The sequence below is a fragment of the Merops nubicus genome, unplaced genomic scaffold (assembly GCF_000691845.1).
Source record: "Merops nubicus isolate BGI_N331 unplaced genomic scaffold, ASM69184v1 scaffold6389, whole genome shotgun sequence".
NCBI lineage: Eukaryota > Metazoa > Chordata > Aves > Coraciiformes > Meropidae > Merops > Merops nubicus.
In genome coordinates this window covers 61682-77263 of record NW_008628952.1, presented here as the reverse complement: position 1 = coordinate 77263, position 15582 = coordinate 61682, and the positions used below count along the sequence as shown (strand labels likewise).

The window sequence follows — 15582 nt, the reverse complement described above, 5'->3', positions numbered from 1 at the left end:
CATAAATCATTAAATGATATGCTAATTAGAGCCAGTTAAAACTTGAGTTACAAAGAAGGCTTTCTAATTTATTATGCATACATACATATTTTTATCCAGAGGGGAAAGTCATTTTCAGATTTGGTTCCTAATTCTGCCCTTCCTGAAGATCCAGCCCCAGAAGGGCTTCGATGCCCAGCCCTGCACCATTACCCTTGCTGAAGAGCAGAGTCAAGTGCAAGTGAAGATCTTACATCAAGCTCCCCAAATTTTACCAGGCAACAAAGCTGAGGCCATTCCTCCAAGTTCTGGATGGTGCAATTACATTATATCTTAATTATTTTTAGGTTTGAGATTACCAAATCTGCTCTGTGGCTGCAACCAGCTCACTTGCATGGGAATCAGCACATGGGGAAGGGTTGGGGGGTGGGCCCCACTAATTAGCAAGAGCTGATTTTATGGGTTTAATCTCATGCCCAGTCAAAAACTGCACAACTTTTTTTTTGAGAAACATCCATCCCTCTTTTGTTCCAGAGGAAGCTGCTTAAATCCACAAGCCAGGATCCCTGAGGCCAGGGAAATGCCTCCTCCTTGCTGGATGAAATTGCACCCCAGGTTGACTGAAATACCCCATCTGAAAGTGTCATTTCCCCTCTCACACTTGTACTGCCAGCAAAATATAATGAGGTGTCATAACCAAACGTGACCCATCTCAGAGCCATGGCACTGGGCCACCAATAATTCCCCATCCAGCATGGGCTGCAAGCTCACAGGGCTGGCCAGCTCTCACTCCCTCTTCCCAGCAGGCAGCTGGAAATTCCCTGCTGGGTGTTAATTAATGAAATCACCACTAATTTCCATCTACTAATTTTAATAAACGCTCCTGGATAGAGTTAAAAAAAAATAATTATTAGATTTAATGTCCTATTTCAGAACTGCAGTGCAATTGGGGTTGCTTTTTATTCATGAACCACATGTCCTCATCCCTGTAACAGAGTCCTTTAGCAAAAAGTGCAGCCCATCTCCTGGCAATGACAAAAAAAACTGCTCAGGAAAACCTAAACTTGCTCTGTTAGTTTACTTTTGAAAGTAAATAACCTCAAAATCTCTAAATAACCATTAGTGCCCTGCACTTTGCAAGGTACACTGTATGATTGGTAACTCTTAGAAAAGAAAATAACTGAGGGGGAGAGGGGCATAAAGAAAAAAGGAAAATAAATTATTGAGAAAAAGGATAAAAATTCAGGTGGGTGAGTTTTCCCTGGGACTTTTAGCCATTTGTTTAATATTCACTGGGCATATTCTTCCAAAGTCAGCATGCACTGTACAAATTCCACTGCCCATCTTTTTCTCACTGCGTGATTTTTAGGCCCTGAGGCATCATGAAACACCAACATTAAGATTTAAGGCTGTGAATTAAAATTTGAATAGAAAAAGCCCTCACACGGGCACAGATGAGTAGCACATCCCAGGAATGTCATAAACATCTCTGAGCAGCCACAGAGCAAGGGAGAGCACAGGGGATTTATATTCATTATTCGATAATTTGACACTCCCTAATATGGTTTGAAATTTGCATCTGTTTTGCATTGGCATTTTCTGGGACAAGGAGTTTTGTTGGTCTGCAGCAAGCCAAAGTACGTGGAGATGGATGGCAGGTCACATCCAGCCTCACCCATGTGCCTCTGCCCCATGGCTGGAGGAGTTCTGCTGGGCTCTGGTCCAGCCCATCCCCAGCCCTCAGCACAGGGAGGTTAGTGAGGCTCTGAGGGAGTCCACCACATTATTTTTTCCCCTAATTTTGTTTCTATTGCAAAGAGCTTTCATCATAGAATTATGGAATCATTAAGGTTGGAAAAGACCTCTAGGATCATCAAATCCAACCATCAATCCAACACTACCATGACCACTAAACCATGTCCTGAAAATCATGTGCTTGTACAGATTATTCTTAGAAAAATATACATTAAAAACAGCCCAAAGCTTGCAACAAAGGTTGCCACAAGCCTGATCAGTCCTTAGACTTAATCTGGTTGGGGCTGCAGCAGAGAAGAGTAGCAGAGATAGATCCTGGTGGGATAATAATAATAAAAAACAGAGGAACAGATCTGCAGAAGCATCAAGCACCAAAGGCCACTGATTGCTTCCAGAAATTGATGGGTGCTGGGGAGCAGCCCAAGTGTGAGGGGAGCTGTGTATGAACCTTTCTGCTGGTCACAACCTCCATTTCTGTGGGCAACTAACGGGTCTTAATTGTAGCCATTACTGGAAGCTCGTAACCATCTGAGTAATTCTTGCTTCCTCTCTTTCATCCATTGAAGTAATGGAGCCCGTGAAGGAGCCATTGGGGATATTTGCCTAATGACTATCAGGATACCAAATGGCTTTTAGGGTCTATTTCTCCTGCAGTAACAATTGAAAAATTATCATTGAAGCAACAGTCACTTGTAGGTGCCAGAAGAGATGGAGCCATAGTGATACTCAAACAAGCACAATCAAAAATACAGATGCTTTTAAAGAAATTCAGGAGATTCCAATTAAAAAAAAAAAAAGTGCTGTACAGCTTTGCTGGGTTAGTGGTGAAGCAAAGAAAAGAAGCAGATTTTAACCAGCGTTCAGTAAACAAAATAGGAAAGAAATTATGCCATAATATTTTCTCTTTTCTTTCGCTTTTTGTTTATTTAATGAGGAATAACTTGAAAATAAAAGATCTCTTGAAAGTCAGGTAGGTCTGTTTTATGTGCTACTAGAAAAGATGGGAGATTTATATGACTGCTATACACACAACTCCTTCTGAAAACTAGTTTTGCTGGTCCAAACTCATATTGAGAAGCAATTCTATTCATTCCTACACATCTATACATGCTAGCAACGTCTCATTTCAAAATAAAACAAGGCTGATTATTTATCTTGGGTCAATATTAATATCATATATACAACGTCTCCATGAAATGGATGCTAGCCCAAAAATATACAGATATGAGACAGACAACAAAGCGTTTTGCTGAGAAATGCAGCTTGCAGAGGCTGGGGAAAAACAAATTAAACTATTTTCTGATGATGGTGGATGGGAACCCTGTTTTGCCTTGCCACAGGAGAAACTGCAGCTTAACATATTTAAGGAAATAGTGCCAGCTACTGGACAGAAGATCCATCCACAAGGCTTTGTCTTTTAAGAGCAATTTTTCTGTGGATAAAGTTGCATCTCTAAGTATTGATAACTGCAGTCAGCTATCACCACTAAAACAATTTTTTGAGTGTTTTCCATGAAACAAATCATACAATATATAGAATACATTTCTCTGGTCTTTTAAAGGATTGTTTTTCTCAGTGTCATCGTGTCACTTTGCAGAGCAACCTGTTGGTTTTGTTTGATTTTCTTGCTGTATTATAACCCCTACAATGCTGAGGCCACGGCACATGAGGGAATAGAACATATAAATCTATGGACAAAGTGACTATGACCATAGAGGGGGGAAAAAACTCTCCAGAGAAACATATTCCAAAGCTAAGGAACACATGGAGTAGCAGTTAAATATATAGAGAAATTGTTTGGGTGAGGTTAAGACATTTTGTGTAGTAAAGAATTATTTGTTTTGTTTTAATCAGAAGAAAACCACCTAGAAATTAGGGATGGAAAAATCATCTTTTAGTGGCAGTGACTTATTTTTGTATTACCTGGATGTCAGGTTTCTGACTGGCTCAATTGGCACCCTGCTTCCAATCCCATATGGTAACTGTGGAGGACTAATCAAGATAAATAGCACAATTAAAGACAAATCCTTCTTGCTTATAGTTTAGGCGTGGAGAGGAAAAGTTGCCGTAGAACTCCCAGTGCTTTCCACTGATCCTTTTTCCTTAGATCCAGAATAAGCTCCAATAAATGAACCATCTTCATTGAACATCCCATGCTCCCCTTCTCCATAATCTACCAGACTATCAGCACTTTCAGTGGCTTTAATGTCCCCGTTAAGTGACTGGAGGCTGCCTTTCAGTGGCTTTTCATCGCTGTCACTACAAAACAAAGAAATGCTTTTCCAAAAATCTAGCTTTTAACTGCAAGCATGGAATCTGCTTTTTTAATTGGGAAAGAAAACAGGAGGGAAGACAGAGGGAAATATTTCTATGTGGGTTGTACATTGAGAGTGATCTGACCCCGTGAGTCTTGCTCGGTCTGGTGCCCCTCAACCGGGTCATGCACCTAGGACATGATTTTGTCATTATTACAACAAGGGAATTGGTCAAAAAGGCAAACATCTGTGAAAACTACACATGTATTTTAAGGTTCTTTTTCCTTCTTGCCTCAGAGAGACAGAAGAATGGACAGAAAGTGAAGGGGAAAGAGAAGAGAATACTGGAAAGGATTTGAGGGATCCATTCTAGCGATCAGTGCTGATGTCAAGACTTCAGCACCTTCCAAAAAGAGCCATTTTCATGTCACAAATCTGGGTGATATTCAGGCCCTATTTATCTCCTTTTTCTTTTGAGGAGGGTGGGTGAACTGGTGTAAAATTGTGGGATGAGGCATCAGCTGTAGGGTATATCTCATGCCTTTGTGAGCATTTGATTTTAGATGATTGACAGAGGCCTTTTTCCCTTTATTAATTTGCTCTGCTCTTATTTTACTGTAACTGATGAAGTTTCTCATTGCTACATAGGAGGAACAGGGAAAAAATGAAAGCAGAATCCAAGTGTCTATATCTGCTCATATACAGTCTACGTTCAATGGCAATGTCATGAAAAAAGATGGATTGACCACCAAACTTCAAGAAAAAATGGAAATCCCACTGGCCACTCCTCCTAATGGCAGCACAGAAGAAGACCAAAAGAGCCTGATTTCTGATTGAACACAACATTTGGGGGGATTTGGACCATAGATTAAAAGACTACAAAAAAAAAAACCACTCAAAACCCAAAACCCAACAAATTAGGCCTCTGAACTAGGTAGATAATTACTCAGTTATGACCCTTGCTGATGCCAACTCAGTGTCAAAGCTTTGGAAATGTTATCTATGGAAGGAGAGAGAAATGTGCCTGAGTTTTACCTGTTCAGCATGTAATCAATAACGTGTACCATCAATACAGTAAAACTATTTTGCTACTATTCTTGCATTTCTATTCATAAAAAAAAGATAAGTTTGGAGTTTGGGAGAAAAGGAGGGGGTCAAAGTGATTAACCTCAGGACTTTCTTACCTTTCTAAATATTTGTCCCATTAGAAAGCATTAAAAATTAAATAAAGATGAAATTATGCAGAAAAAAAAAACCCTATTCCAGTACAAATAATGTAGTATATATATATAAAAGTGGGACTTCAACAGAAATTTTATCCCCTTAAGGGCAGTGACACCAGTTTTCCAACATGATTCTTAAAATGATGTATTTTTTTTCTTCATACCATAGTTAACTAATATTGTAAGCTTTAGTTTTTTTTAAAGAAGCCAAAGTGATTATTTCAGTTCTCCTACAGAAACTTCTGTAGGGAGGTTTGTTTGGGCTTTTGCCATTTCTTGCTCTATTTCAAACTTTACTTTCTTTCCCATATTCCACAATTTGGGCCTGAAATTTGGGTTTCTGAAACCATAAAAGTCTTTTTACTGACTTCAGTGGCCATTACAGCAGGAACCCAAATTATTATATATATTTACATTATTCATACAATGTAAATTGAAAACAAAACAAGCCAGAAGTGAAAAATAACCACTGATACATCAACATTTACTTATATCCCAGCTTGGGTGTATTTAAGTATATTGGATATACCTTTATATTCCTACTATCATCCACTCCTGTGACGTTTGCTTTGAAAATGAAAAATAGGGTTAATGGCATGCTATAAAAATGTTCTAAATAATGATGACATCTGGAAACAAACAAAACCCCAACACACACAAATGCTTGTTAAAGCAGGTCCTATTTACCTATATTCCCCAAAGATTTCATCTTTTATTGATTGAGCTTCAGGATCTGGATGCAAATCTTCTTTTTCTTTCACTGTACAAATAAAATAAAGCACAGATCTGTACACCACGTACCACTGTGGACTTTTCTTTCTGCAGGTGCAATGGGGAAGTGACCTCTCATCACCTACAACCAAACCTGGAGGGCCAGCAGCTCGCACCACGTGTCTGCTGGATGCAACCAACGTGTTTCCATCAAAGGGTTTGGGGCCATTCCTTCATTTTTAAGAACTCTAGAGTCACAGACTGGTTGGGGTTGGAAGGGACCTTTAAAGGCCATCCAGTCCACCCCCCCTGCAGTGAGCAAGGACATCTGCAGCTAGAGCAGGTTGCTCAGCACCCCATCCAACCTGACCTGGAACGTTTCCAGGGATGGGGCTTCTACTATCTTCTCTGGGCAACCAGATCTACACTTAAATATTTATACTTAAACCCTCACTCGTTGTTTTGAAATTTGCAGAATTACTTTTAGCAAAATACTCTCTCATTAAACAGTTTGGCTACCCGTGGAAGTTCTGTCAGTGTGTCAAGCAGCTGTTATCAGCAGGTAGCCCTGCCAACAGAGGCTCAGCTGGTGAAGGACCTTGACTCGATAGCTGGATTAAGCCCTGGAAGATTCAACAAGCACTATCAAAGGTCTTTGCAGCATCTCTGCCCAGCACACAGCACTATCTCACCCAGAGAGCACAGTTTCACTTATATCCATTAGAATCCCTTCTGCAGATATTTATCAAAAGCTACAAATCCTAATTGGATGTTTCTGCTCGCGGCTTTGCAGCCTCCAGAGATAAAAGCCTGAAGGATGCTTGTTATTAGCATGTGAACAAAGCAAAAGGACAATAAATCCATTTACCTGAATATTTTCCTCCTTTATTTCTTCTGACAAAGCAAATAGTTAGGAGCAGTAGGGTGAGCAAAGCGATGGCACACATCAATCCAATAAACCACCCCTGGGTGGAAATTCCGTCGTAAATGCCAGCGTAGGCTTTGTGAAACAGAAGAGGAGTAAAAAAAGAAGAAAATGAATCACAGGAAAAGGGCATCACCCTACTACAACACCACTACACAACATGTTCCTCACTGGATCCTAATTGAACCAGTCTATCACTACTTATTGTGTTCAGCTTAAAGGAATGCCAGACAGAAATATGTCCAGAGCGTGACATTTTTAGGCTTAAGGGGAATGCACAGTCTACAAGGCACAATACAGACATTTTGGAAGGGTAATTCTGAGAGAGCAGCCGACTCAAAGGATTAATGCCAAATAGGAAAGCTGGACAGAGAATTGTTAAGCCTCTCATGCAAAAGCAGTTTTGCAAAAGAAATGGAGTTAAACCTGCACCCGGTGCATGCAAACCGCTGGACTGACACACTTAAAAGGGGTTCTTCAAAATCACACAGGAGGGGAAATGGTTTTTGTAAAGGTTTGTGATTGTTCCAGGCTATTGTGCATCAAGGAAAGCATCGGACTGGCCGAGAGCCACGATGCATCTGTGCTCCCATCACTTCCAAATCACAGAACAAACGACGACTTGGGTGCCCACCATCACTGCACAAACGTCAGGTGCCACCTCAACATTTATTTGCATTCAAAAGAAATCTTCAACACTTGGTTTTGTGTCTCACCTCTCCCCCTTGTCTCAATTACATCTTCAAAAATGCTATTGTTATCAACCCAATTCTTAGTCACTAGACGAACTGTGTATTCAGTTCCAGGCTCAAGCGCCTCAATGGGGTGAAACTTTTGGGTGGGCTTTACTGCTTCTGAAATCTTGCCGATCCCTTTACCTATGGAATGCACATATTCAAGTCATAATAATTAATGGTCTTCATCAAACAAAAGGCCTGTGAAATGCACAGTTACAAATAAGGTAAATAACACACCAAAACGACACGTAAGGATTTTTAACATTTGTCACTGGGTAATCTGATTTTCAAAAGCAGGCAGTAAAAACCATCTCCTCTATTTGATTTTTTTTAATATTCAATCAGATAAAATAAACAGCAGACCGAAGTAATCCTGATGTTTATGAAGGGGTTTGTACATTTCCCAGGATGAAAGTTAATATTGATGGGGGATTATGGATCTGCTTTAACTAATGCGTGCTTAAAAAAATTACAACTTGAAAATGGGCTTGCTTTGTGTAGATAATCTGGGGTTTGATGCTTCTCCCATTGAACTGAGCTCAGCAGGGAAGCCCAGACAGCTTGTTAGCTGGAAATGGATTCTCATATGTCTCACGGAAAAAATTAACATTGGGATTTGTACTCATTTCTCTCCTGACAGTCATTTTCCACATCCTATTCAGTTCCACAATGCCTGCACAACTCATTGTTCATACACAGCTGAAGTTTTGCTTTTCAATTGATATTTAGGCATTTAAATGCTGCTGATGAGTTCAATATTTGATTAGGAGGTAGAAGGGAAATTCCAGTAGCCCTCATTTTAGAGCTTTCTTACTTGCCAAATGCCTACTGTAATTTCTGTCTGCATTAAGATTGCAGGGTATTAAACAAGCTTTTTAAAAATAGCATTTGTGGAGAACAGGAAAAAAAAGACATCTACAGAGGTTAACAATCACTGGCTGACCATGAGATGCTCGTTCATATGAGCAAATACAGAACTGCATCTTAGAATCATAGAATCTCAGAATCCTTTAGGTTGGAAGGGATCTTTAAGATCATCAAGTCCAACCATTGAGCCAATAGGGCTCTAAAGTCCTCTGCTAAAACAGATCAGAATCTGTCAGGGTTGGAAGGGACCACAAGGATCCCCCAGTTCCACCCCCTCTGCCATGAGCAGGGACACCTCCCACTAGCTCAGGCTGCCCAGAGCCTCCTCCCGCCTGGCCTTAAAGACCCCCAGGGATGGGGCCTCAACCCCCTCCCTGGGCAACCCATCCCAGGGTCTCACCACTCTCATGGGGAAGAACTTCTTCCTCATGTCCAGCCTGAATCTGCCCACTGCCAGCTTTGCCCCATTGGGGGAATCTCTTTAGTCAACCCACAGGCACAACACAGGCACGTGCCTGCCCTCGATGGCAGGAGAGAGATTTGGAAGGGCTACTTTTAATAAATATAACTCTTTAAGTGTGTTCAGTTGCCTAATTCGCCTGCTTTATCCAAAGTCATCCAAACTAAGGGTTGAGCACACAGCAGAATTTGAAAACTACTCGACCCATTAGCACTGACACCAAAACAATGCTCATTAATACTTAAACTAGTAAACAAGCAAAGCAAGAAGCTTTCAGAGATTAAGGCTTAGTTGACAGCTGAAGGAAAAAAAACAGGTTAAGACAAATCCAAGCACAATCAAAGCAGCAGTTCAAGATAAGTTTTCCAAGGCAATTCTACATGTATTACAATAAGCAGTTAAAATTAGCAGACCATTGGGACCCAGAGACAGCACATCCAGCTGAAATTCTGCTGATCCTGAAGCACAGATTATTAGCATAAATTAATCCATCTATTGGCAACTTTTGCTGAAGGAAGTGTGTGAAATTGAGCTATAATTTTTAATCCAACTGCAAATTAAGCGACAGGATACCACAGGTACATTTGGATGACATGTTCTAAGATCAAGACAACAGAAAACAGAAACACAGAAAAGTATTTGATGGAAACACTGGCCATAAAATAACAGGAATGAACGTGAACCTTCAATCCATTGCATATTAAACACCACATAACACTTATGCATGATATGCATGGTCATTTGTTGTGCCTTTTCTTCAACCAGCTTAACCAGTCCATGTCTATCACCCATTTGTTGGCAGCTTCTACCAATCTCGTCTGTTTGAATGGTCAGAAGCAGAAAGAGGGAACTGATATGGCTGGAAAATAACCTTTTTTTTCATTTTTCAGGTTATTTTTCAGCTGGATCAGCCCCTCCAGCTGCCCTGGCACACTGAGCAGCTCAGGGTTGGGGTGTATGAACTGGACTGAGGGTTTGAGCCCAACCTGTCCAGGGACTGGGGATTTACCATTGGCTCCCCAGGCTGTTTATCACCACCCATCCCAAAGCACTAAATAACATTTTTTTCTTTAAAACTCAGTCTAGATGTCCAGTGGTGGGTGATTATGAGGTTCCTTTCCACGTGATTCCTTTCTGGTCTGTGTTACACTCTCATTAAAGCACCTACAGAAGAGAAAGCTTTGCTAATTGGGGCAAGTTTGATGGCTGGAATAGAAAAAGCAGTGTAGCATCCTGAAAAATAAAAGCAAAAGATATACAGATAAGGCAAAGCTCAATATAGTGAAAGGTCAGCGAGCTGCAGAAATTAGCTGCAGAAAATTGAAAGCAGTTGGGTTAGGTTTTTAATCTACAATAAGGGAGAAGAAGCATTAGTAATAAAGGAATATCACCAGCACTTCTCATCTTTCTCCACTATTTATCAGCCATACCATGGGACTCACATGAACATTAAACACTGAACTGCAATTTTACAATATTCCTACTGGGCTTCAAGATTTATGAGAACAACAGAGCACAGATTTTTTTTTCATAGAAGCTTATGGTACAAAGGGAAAAACAATATAAACTGCCCCCAAAGACTTACAAGAGTGCTAGTTCTCCAAAAGTTAGCACATCTGTTATAAAAAGTACTTATATTAAAAAAAAAAGCTGTCAGTCTAATAGCTAAATATTAATTGTGGGCAACATCTTAATTTATAACCATACCTGTCTAAATACATCTGCTGCAGTAAATGGAAAGTGGAACTTTCATTAGTTTTCCCCTACTGCCTGGCTATTAAAAGTGTATAAATATGCAACACGAGTCTCCTTCATCTTCTGGACTTTTTTAGTGCAGGAGGTAGTTCATGCTAATTTGGGAATATTGTAAGCTATGGAGATTAGTAACCCTGCCCTGTGTAAAGGCTGTGGAGAAGAATGGAGAAGAATGGAGAAGAATGTAGAGGTGAGTTAATGATCTGCACTAATTGTCATCTTGTTGATCTCTTGCTGCTTCTCTTTAGCTCTCTGTTGGCTGCACCGAGGCAGGGTGATAAAAGAGGAGAAAGCAAATAAAAAAGGAAGCAAAAATATACAGTTAATCACAAATTTGCTTCAAGTCTCCAAGACTGATATGTTTACCATACTCTACTTCACACGTCTGTTTTTCTTGCTCAAAATGATCAGGGTTTGAAGCAGTTTATAGCACCTATTCCTTTTCCCACGTGCAGGACCTGGGTGGGCAGGATGCTTCATTGCCTACGATTAGCCCCAGGGTTTGATGGGCTACAGCTCTCCTGGCTGAAGAAGCAGCACCAGAGTAGGAGTGGCATAAATGACACAAAAAGAAACTTTTCACCAATATTTCATGAGATTGTGAGCAAACAGGGCATGTTGGGGTGGGGCGTGGTAACAAAACCAGTGGTTACACATGGCTTGTTGTATTATTCCTTTTTCATCGTGCCTACAGCAAAAGAGAACTAAACTCACTGAAACAAATGATTCCTCTCCTCATCTTATGGTGTGTCATGAAGGTTAGTCCCCTCCAGCTAAGATTTTCAAAAAGCCTATGGGATTTACATGCCAATTGCCACTGAAATATAAGGCAACTGGTGAACTTCTCTGTTTTGGCTTCTCTGGAAAATAAAACTACAGTTGTACAGCTTCCTCTGGATGAATTTTTCATTAAGGTCTGAATTTTTGGACACACAGTAATCATTCCTAACATGTAATATGCATTTAGTAATCCTCTAGAAACACTGGTAGCTCTGGATGAAAAGAAGCTTTGTGTTAGGGAAGGTCTGTTATATTTAATGAATTTTTTGTCATTTATGTAAGAACATTATTTTGTATTATGCTTGGAGGGCTAATGATCATGTGGCAATCAAAATTTTCATGGGGAAAGTTAATTTGGTTTAGGTCATTTAAGAAATACTGCTGGGAAATAAAAAGTTAGAGACAAAAGTCATTTTCTAAGGACAGCATGAATGAAACCAAGGTGAAGCCACAAAAATTAAACTATCATTTTGCATCACAATGCAAATATCCTTGTGCCCATGAAATATCCTTTCTTCATGATTGCCCCCAGTATTTACCAACAACTGATAAAAATCTTTAGTTCTCTCTCAGTGTTTCATATCTGAGTTATTTTGGCTATGTTTAAGACCTTTGACAACAAAGAGGCTTTTTATTTCATTGACTTTATACTGGCCCAGGCCAGTGGTGGTGAGTCATGCAACAAGGATGCTATAAATGAGAGCTTTTATATTGCCTAGTTCTCATTAATTCCACTGGGCCTGACTAAGAGAGAGATATATTATGAGAGAAATATTAAAGTGTGGTTTTCCTCTGCTAAGGAATTACAAAGAAACAACCCCTGTCTGACAGAGCAGAGGACTCCACCTCTGCCCCACACCAAGAGGGTGCAGAATGTGGCATTGATCCACCAGAGGATGAAGACACAGAGATGTGAACATGGAATAGTCTATTCCTATCAATATCCAGCCATTGGCTTTTTGGTAAAGTGCTGCTAACTCAAAGCACTGACAAAAACCTGAATTTGGTCCATTCACAGCAGAAGATGCTGAAGTTGTAGGCAAAGGGTATTGTCTACCCAATTAGTTCCATTTATTTAACTGAGAGAAACTTCTTTTACTGACTTCAGTCATTTATGCTACTACAAATTTATTGTCAGGATGTGGAATATAGAATCATAAAATCATTCTGCTTGGAAGAGATCTTTGCTTTATGTTTTTATTACTAAAACTGGAACAATAGCAGATATAGAATCACTGAATCAAAACCCAAAGAAACTTGGAGTGCTCTATCACAGAGTTTCATTTCAGAGGGCACCACGTTTTATCTCTGTCATTTATGTGGGTCATTTAAAATAATACACTTTGACTTCTGAAATCACTCCCTTTCTTCAAAAAGAGAGATTGTTTTAATTTTGAGCAATTGCCTTGCTTCCCATCCCACAGCTTAAAACCTCAAGAAGGTCACTGAAAAGAGTGATAGTTTTTCTTCAGCTTATCATGTTTAGTTGAAAAATATCTGAACAATTTAGCCAAAACTCTAAAGGCATCTCAGTGACAGATGCAGGGACTTAATTTAGGGTGGCTTGAGAACCAGCAAGGAGCACACATTAATTGCAGAACTGGACCCCTGCAGTTTTTATTAATTATACTCTATTCTACAACAAGTTCACAAGAATCAGTTCTTGCCACTGCTCGAACAAAGGCTTAGGAAAGAAGAGAACAAGAACAAAATAAATGGCAAGGTTATCATCTTTTTAAGCACATCAGGCAGAGGTGTGTTTAATAAAACCTGACAAGGTTATTCAAAGAAGTTATAGACATTCAAGTGGCCAAAATACATCGTTCTGGCTGTTCAACGAAGGCCAGAGAAGGTAACTAATGAGGTAAAATTGCCTAGTTTTAACTTGGGAGGAAAAAAAAAAAGAAGGACTTTTTATTTTCCTTAATGAAGAATAAATTTTAAACCATGCTGATAGATTAATAGTTACTACTGGTTGAGTACCTGCACTACAATGAGACTGGAGGCTACAAGACAGCTGAGAAGGGGTTTCACTACTTGAGAAAATAGATCATGGCTCATGATTGGATTCTGAACTGGGGTGTGATGTGTTTAAAGCACTTTTTACTTGTTTTACCAACAGCTGGAAAGACTCTGCAACTCAGAAATCTGGTAGGATGTTGTGCAACAAAGACCATTTTTCTATTTTATATCATTAAAAATAAATTTCTGTTCCATATACGTTGTTCCAGACTGTTATCATTGCTAAAAATGATGAAGCCAGGACTCTTTTGCTTATCACATTCTCTTTCTCCTTCCCCATGCACAGCAATGGCTTCTGATTAATAGCCAGGACTTGTTCCTTCTCATCGTGGAGTTTTCAGACTTGCTGTGCACAGTATATTTTACTTCATCTCAGCTGAATGTGAAGGATGAGCTATCATATAGTGCTTGCAATCCTCCTTTAAATCACTGAGCAGCACTGTTTTAGGGTAGGGTGTAAGTGGCACATAAATGCTCACTTCCAGTCTCCAATAAAATAATAATGGGTTAAATGCATTACAGTCAACTTTATGTTCAGCTGGATTTTCCATGCCCCTAATTTCCCCTAATTTTACTGGCAGCCCCACATCTTCAAGCAAGGGGAGAATATGTTTTTATATTACTGAGAACAGATTATTTAGATCTTCAGTTTTCTGTTTGTGACCAAATGCAACTCACTTTTTCTAGCCCAGCTTAAAGAGTTGATCAGTGGGACTAGAAACAGTCCAGCAAAATGAGACAGATAAGCTCTACTTTCCTAAAGAGCTGCATGGCTCCATTACAAAGTTCATTGATTCTTCTCACGGAAAGAAAACCAAATTTATTCCCTCTAATTACAAAAGAAATGTCAAGCCTGGAATATTCTCAATAGATTTTTCTATTATTGTTTGAGCTTCTCCACATAAAAAAAACCACATATTGCCTATTAACTTACTCCCTTGAGCCATCGTGAGTCCTTCTTCTGTGACTGGCTTCCCACAGCCTTTGACTGTACAAGCCTTCACATAGAACTTGTACTTGGTGCTGGAGCTGAGCCCTGCAAACCTCCAGCTCAGCGTGGAGCGGTTGGCTACGTGGATGTCATTCAGAGGTCCCACTTCATGGGTTTCATTTACTGAAAGGGAAAAGGCATTTGAGTCAGATCCAGCAACTGAGCATGAAACGTGCCATGGACACTCCTACAAGAGGGGGGCTCTGCTGTAAGGAGCAAGGATGAAGCCTGGATGAGCATTTCTCTCCTTCTTGCCAAGTACTTAAATGGGATTTATCTCGTTCAATCCACAACTACTCATTGAGCTTTTACTGTTCTTATAAAGCTCTCTGATTCCAGATATGCATACAAGAGGGGGGCTCTGCTGTAAGGAGCAAGGATGAAGCCTGGATGAGCATTTCTCTCCTTCTTGCCAAGTACTTAAATGGGATTTATCTCCTTCAATCCACCTCCCAACTACTCAGTGAGCTTTTACTGTTCTTAAAAAACTCTCTAATTCTAGATATGCACATACTGAGTGGGAGGCAAAAGATGCTGTCTCCTAGATCATTAAAAATACATTAATTGCTTCTCGCTTTGCTTCCAAACATCTGCAAACTTTTGCAAGCAAGATAATGGATGGTTGTTCAGCTTTGCTCTGCTCCTGCCTTGGCACAGCTGGCAGCTGAAGGAGGGGTTGCCACTCCCAAACTACCTAAACAGATGGATCTACTCTTTGCCCGTGGTGGTAGAATCCTAGAATCACAGAATGGGTTGGGTTGGAAGAGACCTTAAAGATCATTTAGTTCCAGTTCCCCTGCCAAGGGCAGGGACCTTCCTGGAGAGCCAGTGTCAAAAATACAAGGAAGATCCAGGCTCCAGCCCCTGCTTGCAAAGCCAACTGGGCAGTTCTGCTATTTAACAGAGATGAGTGAAAAGTATATGAGGTGTTTTTATGTGACTAGGGCACAGTCTAACCCTATTCCATCCCCAAAGAAGATATAAAACACCCTGAACAGTCACCACACCTCACAGCTGCTGCTGTGGCAGTCTGGGACCCATACTGGATCTTGCCTGAGGTTATCTGCTTAGTGTTTCCCCAGCTACTCAGTTCTTCCATAGGCAAGAAGGAAAAAAGTACCA

The 15582-nt window shown here is 40.2% G+C and overlaps 1 protein-coding gene across 2 annotated transcripts in view; it reads right to left on the bottom strand.

Annotated features, from left to right (window-relative positions):
- Window positions 1-3710: 3710 nt before the first annotated feature.
- Window positions 3711-15582, bottom strand: part of CHL1 (cell adhesion molecule L1-like) — a 52717-nt gene continuing 40845 nt past the window's right edge. Inside the window, exons 22-26 of one of the 2 annotated variants that reach the window (XM_008946830.1) lie at window positions 14404-14583; window positions 7565-7726; window positions 6792-6923; window positions 5900-5972; window positions 3777-3993 (exon numbers count right to left, since the gene is read on the bottom strand). In XM_008946830.1, coding sequence (XP_008945078.1) covers window positions 3777-3993; window positions 5900-5972; window positions 6792-6923; window positions 7565-7726; window positions 14404-14583 — 764 coding nt within the window. Of the gene's footprint in view, window positions 3994-5899; window positions 5973-6791; window positions 6924-7564; window positions 7727-14403; window positions 14584-15582 lie in introns of both variants that reach the window. The other variant, XM_008946831.1, reaches the window with a different exon arrangement.